The sequence below is a fragment of the Pararge aegeria genome, chromosome 7 (genome assembly GCF_905163445.1).
Source record: "Pararge aegeria chromosome 7, ilParAegt1.1, whole genome shotgun sequence".
In the NCBI taxonomy this organism is placed as follows: domain Eukaryota; kingdom Metazoa; phylum Arthropoda; class Insecta; order Lepidoptera; family Nymphalidae; genus Pararge; species Pararge aegeria.
In genome coordinates, this window is record NC_053186.1 from 859876 (window position 1) to 872778 (window position 12903).

The 12903-nt window shown below is 36.0% G+C and overlaps 1 protein-coding gene across 6 annotated transcripts in view; it reads left to right on the forward strand.

Annotated features, from left to right (window-relative positions):
- Window positions 1-5848, forward strand: part of LOC120625078 (CLIP-associating protein) — a 50485-nt gene extending 44637 nt beyond the window's left edge. For all 6 annotated transcript variants that reach the window (XM_039891996.1, XM_039891995.1, XM_039891999.1 and 3 more), the window contains 8 exons: window positions 199-300; window positions 931-1004; window positions 1493-1637; window positions 2872-2969; window positions 3379-3590; window positions 4173-4319; window positions 4899-5033; window positions 5701-5848. In XM_039891996.1, the coding sequence (XP_039747930.1) occupies window positions 199-300; window positions 931-1004; window positions 1493-1637; window positions 2872-2969; window positions 3379-3590; window positions 4173-4319; window positions 4899-5033; window positions 5701-5754 (967 nt within the window). In that variant the 3' untranslated portion in view covers window positions 5755-5848. The remainder of the gene's footprint in view (window positions 1-198; window positions 301-930; window positions 1005-1492; window positions 1638-2871; window positions 2970-3378; window positions 3591-4172; window positions 4320-4898; window positions 5034-5700) is intronic.
- Window positions 5849-12903: the final 7055 nt, after the last annotated feature.

The following is a 12903-nucleotide window of genomic DNA, read 5'->3' on the forward strand; positions in this document are numbered from 1 at the left end:
AATATTTTATTATTATTATTTAACTCTTTATTTGTATACCACTATGAAGTTAGGGAAATAAAAGAATATTTGACATATAAAGACGGAAGTAGGATATAAAAGGCGGCCTTATCGCTTAGTTGCGATCTGTATCAGGCAACCTCAGCTCTGTTGGTTTACCCAAATATCCCCGCAATAACAGTTCTGGTGTTGTTTCAGCGAGATGATAGCCCGCGCCGCCTCAGCAGACAGTTCCGAGGAGGCGAGCAGTACCAAAGAGTCATCACCCATACCGCACAACCGGCTGGACTTGCAGCACGGGTGATTCTACATTGTCTTTATAATTTGACCATGGAAAAGTGCGGCATAAAAAACGAATTGTGGACATTTCGACTCGAAAGTTGTACTTGAACCTGCCTTGAAATAGTGATCTTGAGTCGATAAGTTAATGACTCATTAAAACTTTGGGCGGAATAATCTTGCTTTCAAGCGTCCCCAGCGTAGTAGTAGTAGTATACGTTCCGATTTCTCAAACGGACCAAACGATAATGTAAAGAGCGTTTGATGTGATGTAAGACGTGACTGCAGATGAGAATGGTTAATTTTTAAAGTTATACTTCTTTTGGCGCGTTGGATAAAATGAGAGTAAATTTTTACGATGCGCAGAGTCTGTGGGATCATTCCGGTGACTAAATTGATTCAATTGTAAAAATCTCAAATTTTAATGTTGATTGAAACTTGGTTGTCCGCTAATGAGTCTAATAGTATTCCAAATTTAATTATGTTTACTATGTCCATATCTTTAATTACGTAGAAATATTTTTTATCTTAAAGTTCCTCTTTACATAAGACTCATAGTAACTGAAGATGTTCTAATTAGTGTATACAATACAATTATGTAAGGTTATCTTTTCCCTCGTAACTAGTAACTAGTAGAAACATTTGTTGCAGCGACTTCAACTCGTGCGCGCGCGACAAGATGAAGCCGTACGAAACTGACGAGAATGGATTGATCATAACCAAGTGTAAGCATACATACTTTCACCGACTGATAACCGAGATTAATCTTAGGTTTTCTGGTTTCTGTTGGAGTTATTGGAAAATTGCAATTATTTAGCCCAACAAAATGCATATGACCTTGCATCGGAACCATCGTAAATTTAATTTCAAGTTTTTTCTTATAGTGTGTGTGCCTAGTGTTTTTTATAAAATTATTTGAACTGGGATGTTTTATTTTTTATTCATACATATATATTTATATATAATAAAAGATACAACATTACAAATTTGTTAATTATGCATTTTTATTGAATTCCAAATATCAAAATTTAAAAATTTATAGCAATGTAACTACGTATAATATATATATTCCATCATATATCAATCAGGTTTACCGCCTATAGATGTTTCACATCAAAAATACTAAAAATAATATGTACGGCCGCTCCGAACGCGCCAAGTAGAAGCCTACAGTAAATATGCCGGTTAATGTTTCCCGCATGCGCCTGCGCAGCCGGGCTGCGCGAGACGGAGGTGCTGGAGGCGCTGAGCAAGCTGGACGTGGGCGCCGCCGCGCCCGAGCACTGCGAGCGCCTGCTGCTCGCCACGCACGAGATCCTCAAGTACGGCGACTGCCGCAAGCCGCAGGAGTACTTCAAGTGAGCGGCGTTCCATCTGACACCTTCCAACGACCTATCTATATATTATATAAAAGAGAAAGTGTGTGGGTATGTTCCGTATAGGCTCCGAAACGGCTGGACCGATTTCAATGAAACTTTCAGGGAATCTCCGGAGTGACCTGGCGAGTAATCCTGTAAAGTTTGGTGACGATCGGAGCACTCCTATTTTTGAACTGTCGAACTGTCAAATACAGCTTTTATTTACTATGATGATATTCTATTGTTGGGTGTACCTGGGTGTAGATAATGATCTTCACCCGCTCGAGAAGAGAATATAAGAGAATGAATACGGAGAGAAATAAATGATTTAATATATTATGAGACTTAAATTAAAAATTTAATTATGTAAGTTTATTGTTTGAATAAAATAAAGCAAAATCTAGCCCGGCGAGGCGGGCTGGGTACGCTAGTTCTCCTTTATATTTCTCCAGCCCTTTCATTTGACACACAAATCGAGGGAGTTGTGAAAAAGTATGAGATACGCCATTATGTAATAGCGGCAATCTCGGTACGAAACATATCCAAGGACACTCCTGACAAATGGACCTTTAAAATGAAAATACAAAATCGGTTCATCCATTCGGAAAATATGATGCCACAGAGACACAAACACGTGCATTAAAAAATAGGTAAATTCAAACCTAGATATTAACTTCAAGACTAGCAATGTTCAGGATGACACTTTGGCATCATTAATTAATTAATAGTATTATTGAAACTAAAATATAGTAAGGATTTTCTCATGAATGTTATAATTCTTTACTTAGACTTACTATTAAAGAATTAATTTTATAAATTATATCCAAAAGCCCACAGACAGCCCTTGACCACATTATGTCATCCCTATCTTTTCCTTCTTCTACTTACAACTGGTCTGTTGTACGTGCATGCCTTTCTTTACTGATATATACTTCAAAAAATCTATTTCCTAAATTTCAGGTTTGTAGACTGACTACAACTACAAATTAAAAAAAAAAATTTTTTTAGTAATTTTCTACTATATAGAAACTTTCATCCCCTATTTAACCCCATTAAATGGGGGATTTTCCAAAAAATAAAAAAATATTTTAAAGCCGTAAGCCGGCTATAATTATTTTTTATAGAGAGGTGCTAGGTACTTTAGGCTGCGCCATCACTTACCTTATCAGGTGTGCGTTATCACTTACCATCAGGTGTGCGCTAGGCTCTAACTGTTATGTATTTATTTCCACAGAAATATAGTGAGAGTGGCACTAGCCACTTTGTCTATTGATGAGAACGCTGCTGACAAAGAAAACGCCGACAATGCGACCAACGCACAGCAACCGTCGGGTGAGGAGAACTATATAATGTTTTTTTTTACTTATATACGGTCATAGAAGTATAGAAACCTTCTTAGTGCTAGTTGGAATTCTGAAACACGATGTAGTATTAATATTTAAATTAAAAAGAAGCAAAAAAAACTCCAAAAATACACATTTCGTGAAAATTGCAATTATAGTAATATATTAAAGTTATGAAGCAACTGCTGATAAATAAATGGACGGACAAACAGACAGCGTTAGCTTAGTAATAAAGTACCGTTGGCACCCTAGATTGACTGAAATCTAAGCGCTTTAGTGTAAAACCGTTCCGGAATGCAGTTTCTATTTTTGAGTTTCTTTCAAAACAGTAATAATATTGTTTTGAAAGAAACTCAAACGAAGGAAATAAAAAATGCATTGTTTTTTTTTTTACTAAGGTTGGGGCACGGCGAACGAGCGGGCCGCGGCCGAAGCCGTCAAGGTGCTAATCTGGCTATGCCGAAGACCGGAAACCCGGGCACAGTGGCTGGAATACTTTGATCTCATTCTGCTGAAACTTATCAACGCGTACGGAGCTCTCAGTAAAGAGGTCATGAGGGCAGTGGACGTCGGCATGCCTCACATAGCGGCTGCCTTGCCCGCTCTACAGGTGACAATTTTATTTCATCATCATTTCATTCTTAGGATGTCCATGACGTCTCTTTTGCCGTCATGCCCTACGCTACCGCATATTTATTCATTTTGTGTTTACATCAAATTATTATTATTATGATCAGGATAGTAATATTAATTTTGTTTTGACTCAATATTTCAATTAAAATACAAAATTTCAAAAAAAAACTTTCATTATTTATAAACTATTTTAGAAATGAAAATTTAAACAGCCACAAAGTGGCAGATTTCATCTTATTTAACTCAATCAACATGGGTATCAAATAAAAGGACGTGACTATAATAATACTATAATTTTAAATCCAAGATGGCCGTCACCACATTATCGCCAATTTTTTTTTATCACAACTCAATATGGGTATCAAATGAAAGGGCACGACTAGTTTCTACTAGTCAAGCCCTTGTAAAATACTCTAAAATTAAAGTCTAAAGGGGGTATCTAATTTTTGAATTTAAATCCTACTGGTAGTTTTAGAGATTGTAAGAAAACGAAACCTTCAGCTTTATTATAAGAATATTCATGACTCGGGTAAAGACATGTTTGCTAATGAACTTGCAGGTGCTAGCGTTGCTGAAGCCGGTGATCCGCACGCGCGGCTACCCCACGTCACTGTGCGCCGTGAAGCTCGCCACCGAGGTGGCCAAGGCGCGCCCGCACGAGCTGACCGACGACATCGTCGCACAACTCATGGAGGGGGTCGGCCACGTGAGCACGCTTTTCATCATTAGCATTTTTTTTTCTTATCTTTAAACACGTGTAACGTGTGGTGGTGTGTGTGTGTGTGTATGCGCGCAAGTGCGTGTGTGCCAGTGTGTGTGCGTGTAAGGAAGTGCGTGTGTGTGTGTGTGTGTTTGTGGCTATGTTGCTCCCGAACCGGTTGATAATGTTGCTATTTTTTTTTTTGTTTGAAAGATGAGTCGGGGGTGTTCTTATTTCATTGTTTGTTGAGAATTCGTCCAAGATGGCGAATTGTTATAATCAATTTTATTTGATATCGTAATGGTGGATTGATGTTTTTGTACGACTTCTTCATTAACGATACCAAATGTAAGGGCTTGAATAGTGACGGGGTCGGGTCGGGTAAATTCATAATAAATTTTTAACTCTATATTATTTCTGTCAATAAACACTAACATTTTAAATATTTGATAGAAGCAGGCGTTACTCAACAATTATTTATTGTAAAGTCAGCATCTCCTGAGGATGCTCCTGGTGTGTGTGTGTGTGTGTGTGAGTTAATGGCTGTATCCCTTGTGGATAATAGCAAGTGTTGCCCGCCCGCAGTTGGCCGACCACCAGAACTCGGCGGTGCGGAAGGCGGCGGTGTTCTGCATGGTCGCCTTCACGTTCGCGCTGGGCGAGGAACGCATGCAGCCGCACCTCAAGCACCTGTCCGTCAGCAAGTGCCGCCTGCTGCAGGTACGCCCCCCCTGCAAAGGGGAGACAACTATCATATTATTATGGCTACTGCCAAGGTTCTGCAATATATAAAATTAAATTTCTCAGTCGTGGATTATCACAAATTCTGTCCTACACAAACCATGAGCACGTACACACAAACACACACACACACATAGACACACACACACGCATAAACATACACACAAACATGCACACACGAACACGAATACTTTTTTTGTATATTAAATAGGTTGCAATTTTTATTATCATCTAAATTTCTGTATAACATGTCTATCTTTTGACACCGTGAAGTTAGCTATAAGGTTTGACAGTGTACGAATTCAATTGTCAAAGTCTGCGAGCGCATTCCGGTGATTCAATAGATGCAATTGTACATAAATCTCAAATTTAAATGGTTGTCCGATAACGAGTCTATTAGTATTCCAAATTTATTTATGTTTATTAATCAAGTCAATTTCTTAACTAAATAACTTACTGATAATGCGTCATAATAAAACTTTCAATGTATTAAATACCTTTTCCTACAAACGTAGAATAAGTTGAGAGATAGTTTTTGAAAACATTTTTATCTTGTTACGCCAAAGGAGAACTTCTAACGCGTGTTCATAAGTACACACGTTTAGACCATAGCCTACAGAGCTAATAGAACAGTTGTCCCTGGCAGGTGTACATCAGCAAGCAGCGCGAGGAGGCCGCCAAGGGCGGGCCGGGCTCGTAGCGGCGAGCGCGCCGCGCCACGCGCAGCACGCAGACGGACTGAGCGCGCGTACCGCCCCGCCAAGCACCGCCCGCTAGCCGGCCTCGTCGGCCTGCGCCGCTCCACGTCCGCGCCGCACGCCTTCGCGCCGACGCCCGCCGCGGCGCCGACGCCGACGTGCCCGACGCCGATGTGCCCGCCGCCGGCTAGCGAGCGCGTCGGTATTCGGCGTTCCACTTCGCACTGAATGTTTCATTTTTGCTTGTAGAATGTCGTAATTTTTTTATGGGTTCAATTTAACCGCATCCTCGATTTCGACATCCCCGACATTGACGTGTTCACATGTTGGAACTTAGCGTTTTATTGCGTTATCAATGACTAGCGGTCCCTCGCGACTTTGTCCGCGTATCAATCGACCTTAAAGGATACGCATGTACTGTCTCGCACTATTTTTTAGTACTTTGAAGGGGAAACAACTTTGTATCCATGATTTTATCGAAACTTTAACCGTTTACGCAGCCCAAGCTCTCTCAAAAACCCCGATTTTGAATCATTCTTCATTGGTGCTATGATCTTATAGGTCTTAACGTGATGATATATATCCTATATATCCTCGGACCAGTAGTTCCTGCGATTATTGCGTTCAAGTAAACAAACAATTAAACTCCTCAGCTTTATATTTTAGTATAAGATTATGTTGGGTTTTAGAATATCGGTATAAGTTTACGAGTAATTTTGACATCGCCGCAATCGAAATTTTCACAAAATATATAGAAATGGAGCATTCAATTGCTTTATTTATATTTTTTTTGTACCTCTTAATTCTGACATCGACATTTCACATGTCGGCATTCAACGTTTAATGGTGCGCTATATGTTTTACTATTCATGTAAGTTTATCGTGAGTCAAATTTTATCGAGTTCTCGATTACAACAACTTCACGTCGGTTAGTCGATTCGCTTTGTTGGTACCATCGTCCCCATAATGGATACAGTGCTAGACAGTTGCTTTAACCTTGCAAACTTCATTATTTGACCTGAATCTCATCCCCACTACTTAGATATCTCGTATTCCACTATTATCCGTTATATCAGTACCTCATATCTAAACTAACTCTATTTTTTTCTGTGTATGCCTTCATTCATTATTGCATGTTTTCCAAGTTCCTGCAAAATGTGTCAGTTTTACTTCTTTGGTGTTTTCATTGAGTTTCATGAAGTAAAAACGTATCCCACAAAGGCTGACGACGTATTGATTACTCTGGTGCTGGGAATGTTTAGAGGCGGTAATCATGAGACATACAAACTTGTTGGTATGTAAATATTTCATCCCACATAGGTTTTTTTTATCGGTATTTCCATGTGTTATAAGGAATTACTTCTTGCCGAACCTCATGGCTCTTAGATCAACGGAAAATACCCAAAACAAAAGGTTTTGATTCCCATGATAATGTCGGAATGTGTGTCTCAAACGACCGTATCTTTTGATTGCGTTGAATTTTAAGTTGGATTTGTCACAGATCCAAGCGATTGTAGAATGTGAGTATTTTAAATTAATTTCAACTGATACCTTCACGCGTTTCTGCGAAAAAGGGGTCTGACATACTGATAGACGGTTGGGTAACGACGTGCTCTTATTACGGTACCTTTTTTTTTTATTGAAGAAGGAATCCTCGTGGATGACCGTAGGCCTAAACCATTTGATTTGTTTGACATCACTATGAGAACAAACCTCCAACATTCACTAACCTTCCTTTCCGCAACCGATGCATGACTTCAGAAAGGCCACCCGCCTGATCAGGCTGCGTTAATTTTTTTTTTGACGATCCCATACAACCTTAGATGATCGCAAGGTACGTAACCCTTAAAAGGTGTTAGTTAATACAATTATGTCTATGTCATGGATGTCGATGTAGAGGATGTCCATAACGGCGACCGGGAGATGTCCCTTGCTGACGAATATCCGCCATAACCTGAGACCAAAGCCTTATTGCATTTTTACAATAAGGTTATGATCTAAGGCTATATAGACCGTCAAGTTGCATTCAATGGCTACCCAAAATTGACTGTATACTAATGCTATGTTATTCTTTTTTTTCATTAACTGTTGTACTAAGTTACTTTTTCATATAACGAAGCAATTAATATTATTTTATATAATCGAAACTGCCTATACATAATAAAGTGTATTATTTATATAAATCTCGCATTTATTTAAATTGTTTTAAAACAAATAGTGCGGACAAAAATGTCGGTTCATATGTGCTTTATAAACTAGGTGAGATTTTGAGATGGATCACTTAGGCGGAAAACTATTTGAGTGTTATCGGCGTCAAACAGCTTTTCTTTGCGAAGCTAATCAAATATAAGTATAAATTATGACATAAAATAATGTACCAAAAGGAAAAAATATTAAATTAATAAACACAGTATTATTATTAAATTGATATGCATATAATATAAATACAATAAACATATTGTTATTTAAAACGTAGTAGAGGAACTCAATTTCTATCCTTCCAATAATTTTATTTTCCAAAGACGTGTGTTCGTTTGTGGAGTAGTCCTTTTTTCACGCAGTTATAGATCGACGTTATTTTTTTGTTTACATTGCAAACTATTTATTTCTATATGAAGTGTAATAGTCATAAAACAGATATTGCATTCGGACTAAATCACGTTGATCACAATAATTCGCGTTGAATTATTCAAAAAAAGCTGGAACAGGTATTTTATTATTTTTGTAAACCGTAATACCAAATTCTATGCTTTTGAGTTCAAAATTACAGGACCTCCATTCAAACTTTCATACGCGATTTAACCCCCCTGGGAAAAAAACCCTTGTAATAAACTATCGAGACTATTGAATTATCTAAGAACACAAACATTTTTCAAGTTTCATGATTGTCTCTAGCTGTTTAGGCTGTATATTGTGAAAGCCAAGGCAGTTTTCCAACTTTTCTTTGACTGGAGCAAATAATAAACGAGGTTTTATCGTAGAACGTGTTAGTAACGCGCTTTGCTGTTAAGATGTTCTTCGAAATTTCACATTCACTGTTGCTAGTTTGTCAATACATCAAGAAAGTGTTTTTATATTTTCATGTTTATTTATTACAAAAATAATTAAGGATTAAATCACCAAAAAATATAGTCCGATAGTCAGATAGTTTTGCGATTTTATCTCACTGAACCATCTCAAAATATCACTCTTCAGAATATTTGCGTGCTTATGCGTGCGCGAGTCTAATGTATACGAAATGGAGTTTCATAAATTTTGTATTATAAATAATATAATGTATTTTCTCATAGCCGCATGTATAAATAGTACATTTTCATATGATATTTAGTATTTATGGTATAAGAGTTATATATAAAATAAAGTAAAGGTCTAAATACACTAAACACGCCTGTGACAGTAAAAGGACACTATTATGAGATAAGTTTAAGTGACTAAAATCGATTATTTGCGTAACACTTGGCTTATTACTTCATAGAGTATGCGTCATAATTTATACTTTATTCCTCGATATAATATTAGTAATGATTACGACGCATACTCAATGTATTATGCGGAGATCTTTACAAAATCATGTTAAGAATAAAAACTCCATTTTGTAACGTATAGACTAAAACGGCGCGTTCAATATATTAAATAAAAATAACGTAGAAATTATGCTAAATCACGAAAAATGTGTACCCTTATTTACAAACATTACTTTAACTCTTACAGTCCATCGCACAGTGTACAAAAAGTTACATTACGTCGTTCTTCTATCTAAATAAGACTGTTTACTGTTCAGCCGGCGTACTTTATCAAAATCCATAGACGTAAATACGAAAGTGTTTTTTACGTTTGTTCGGCTAAATTAATACACCGATATATGGTATAGAACTAGTTTGCATTCTGCAGATGATATAGATGATTTTAATCCCGATACCGGGAACCATTCCTGCGGGATTTTAAAATAAATAACTTTGATGTCAATGTTATATTATCCAAAAGAACAAGCCTATCTTCAAATTTGAAGATCTCACTTTAAGTGGAATAATTGTAAGAAGTATTTTGCTACCTACGTAGGCTTGATAGCAAAAGTGATTTTGACAAAATTTTACATAAGAATTTTAATTTACTTTCTGACATATAATTCTCTGATAAACATAATAATAACGAACTCTAGAAACCCTAATTGTACTCATAATCGTCACAAAACAACTACAGTAAAACTGTCTTCGTGAGATAGATCTAGAATAACACCTTATCCGATTGGTGCTACCAAATCTGTGTTGACGGATAACACTGAGAATTCAAAGTAAAGTTTGTGACTAGGTGTTACGATGCCCCGAAAAGTACAGTCGGTGGAAAAATTGCAATAGGAAAAAGTAATGTAAAATATAGCATAACATGAATTATTGTTAGAATAGGTTAAGTTTTAATTATTAAATACTACCGAATTTTACATTTACACAAGACACATAAAGCCACATGTTCGTTATTATACATTTTGTATATACTTTAGGTTACAGATACAAATTCATTTTTGTTTTTGAAACTTGAGTTGTATTATTTATATATCATGATTGTATATTCTCGTGATTCTCTGATTAGAAAATACTCGTCATTCAAAAATTGTGTGAAAAAGGAGAAGATTTGAGGCCCAATGTGTGTTGCCACGCCAAAAGCCGATTTGATTCAGTTATCAATTATTGTTTTATGATAAATACATAATACACAAATAAATATGATACACAATATTAAAAATAAACATTGTATGTATACATTAAAAATTTATACATTTGTATATTAGCGAACACTTGGCTAATCAGATAATAGTTGGATAGATATAACAAGTACTAAAAATAAAACTTTTTCCTCCGACTGTACATTGGATATACCATGAATATAATATTAGTTGCTGTGCATAAGTAACGTTGTTTGGATGGTAAAATAACGGTCAAAATTATTACCTAATATTTTACAAAATCATAGCTTTCATCACCCGAAACCTATGTTTTTAAACCAACTATAAATTTAATTTTAAACTTTATTCGTAAACTATAAATAACTAAAATGAAATTCTTAAAAGAAATATTTGCAGAGTTCATTTCTTCCTACCTATGATAAAAATTTATATGCAAGATTTTTAGAATACTATAATATGAAAAGGGTATTTATAGACATAGTTTCTGTTAAAATCGTGTTGACGTTTAAGACAGGTAAGGCTAAAAGAGGACCATAGTTTTATCACATTTGATTATACAACTTATAAAAGACCGTTATTTTACTCGTCAACTGTATATGTGGAACATGATAGTTAAAGACTTAAGAAACATTCGACAAATTAATGGTAAGGTGTAGGATTGTTCTCGAAAATAAAATCACATTCGAGGAATGCTAGATAGTGTAGGAATTGTTCTCAAAATTTTACGTTCGAGATATGCTAGATAGGACGTAGTGGATTGTTCTCGAAAATAATTTTATATCAGAAATGGGAACGGTGTTGGAATAAGATTGCTTTACGTCGTCATTTCAATGATTGTTATAGTAACTACGATGTTTAATAAATAAATAACTAATTTTCATTTATAGTCACTAACATGTGGTAATAATAGTCCGCAAAGTCCGCATTGGAGCAGAGTGGTGGGTCTGTGCTCTGAAACTCTCTGTCTTCGAGATGAGGCCTATACCCAGAATTGTGCATTTATCTACATTAATCGTTATCATTGATAATTCCCCACTGCAGGCTACGGCACAGGCCTCTTAAGCCGGTAGAAAAGGATATAGAGCTTATACCCACCACGCTGCAAATATGGACTTATCATATATTCATTTTCATGTACTAATAATATTGCTTATTATTTAACTTTATGTGTTGATTTATAATTGTGACCCGCCAAGGGCTTTACAAACAGCATAAATTATATCAATGTGTCTATTACATTATTTCTTATATATATACATAATAAATGTTCTCAATATCAGTATTGAATATTTGCGCCACAGAACCCGCGAGCGCGACTAAGTTAATTTCGGGCAATTACCTTATCTTGATATCGGTCATAGCAAGGAGAACGCTTCTATATTATTTAAAACATCTCAGGTATCAGGCACGAGGGCTTATACAATCATTGAAATCGCGACCTTAAACGTGTTGTAATATAGTCGTCTATGTCTTGCGGTGTTGTATAAATTATTGAATTCGGTAAAATGTACAGTATTTATATTATCTTCACTATCACACGTGATCGTGGCTTTGATCGCTATAATCTGTGGAACCATAAAAAAAAATTAACTGCGCGTTGTTTTGTATTCCAATTGAACTAGTGCATATAACGCGAATTTAGTTGAGCTTGCATAAAGTGAAAATTAAAAAAAAAACGGCACAGACAAACAGAAAAAAATATTTATTTACAAAGAAAAGTCACTACATTAATATGACTGAACTTTCGAAAAGAAAGAGGCACATTAGAAAGTGAAACGTGTGAGCGAAAATGAGCAATTACTATGTTTTATAGGCGTGCAAAAGAGATCAATATATATTTTAGTGAAAGTGCGACAGGGATATAGAATGAGAAAATGCTGCTACATGTCATACGTACAAAAAACATAGAGTCGCAGGAGTCCATTTATTTACTTCATTCTCCACTGAGCATTCGACTGCTGTAACGTAAATTAAGGGTTCATTTGCACCGCGGCGTACTAATCTGCAAACGAGCGTTGTATTCTCAGAGAGCTTACTCTGCTACCAGTTATTGGTGTTAAGTTATTACGAATGAGTTGTTTAAGTGAATTTTTTAGGTATTTTACAATTTTGTCTTGTGTTGTTGATTTACCTAAAGAAAACATAATCTTCGCTAAATTGAGACCAAGGAATCGAGATTAAGTATAGTTGTCAGTCTGCTAATAAAACACAGGAATTCACAGGCTTACAGAAAATAACGCTTTTATTTTTCTCTACTAAAGTCAAGCCAATGTATTGAATAGTAAGTATAGCTTACTAAGACACAGGAATTCACAGGATAATGGAAAAAACCTAAAAGTATTCACTAGTTCTTTAAAAAGTAGTGTTAATTATTGCTATTTTCCATTAGTCTGTGAATTATATTGTCATGCTTCTAACTGCTATATGCTGGTCGTATTAAAACTATAATTATTTAGACAACGTATAACGG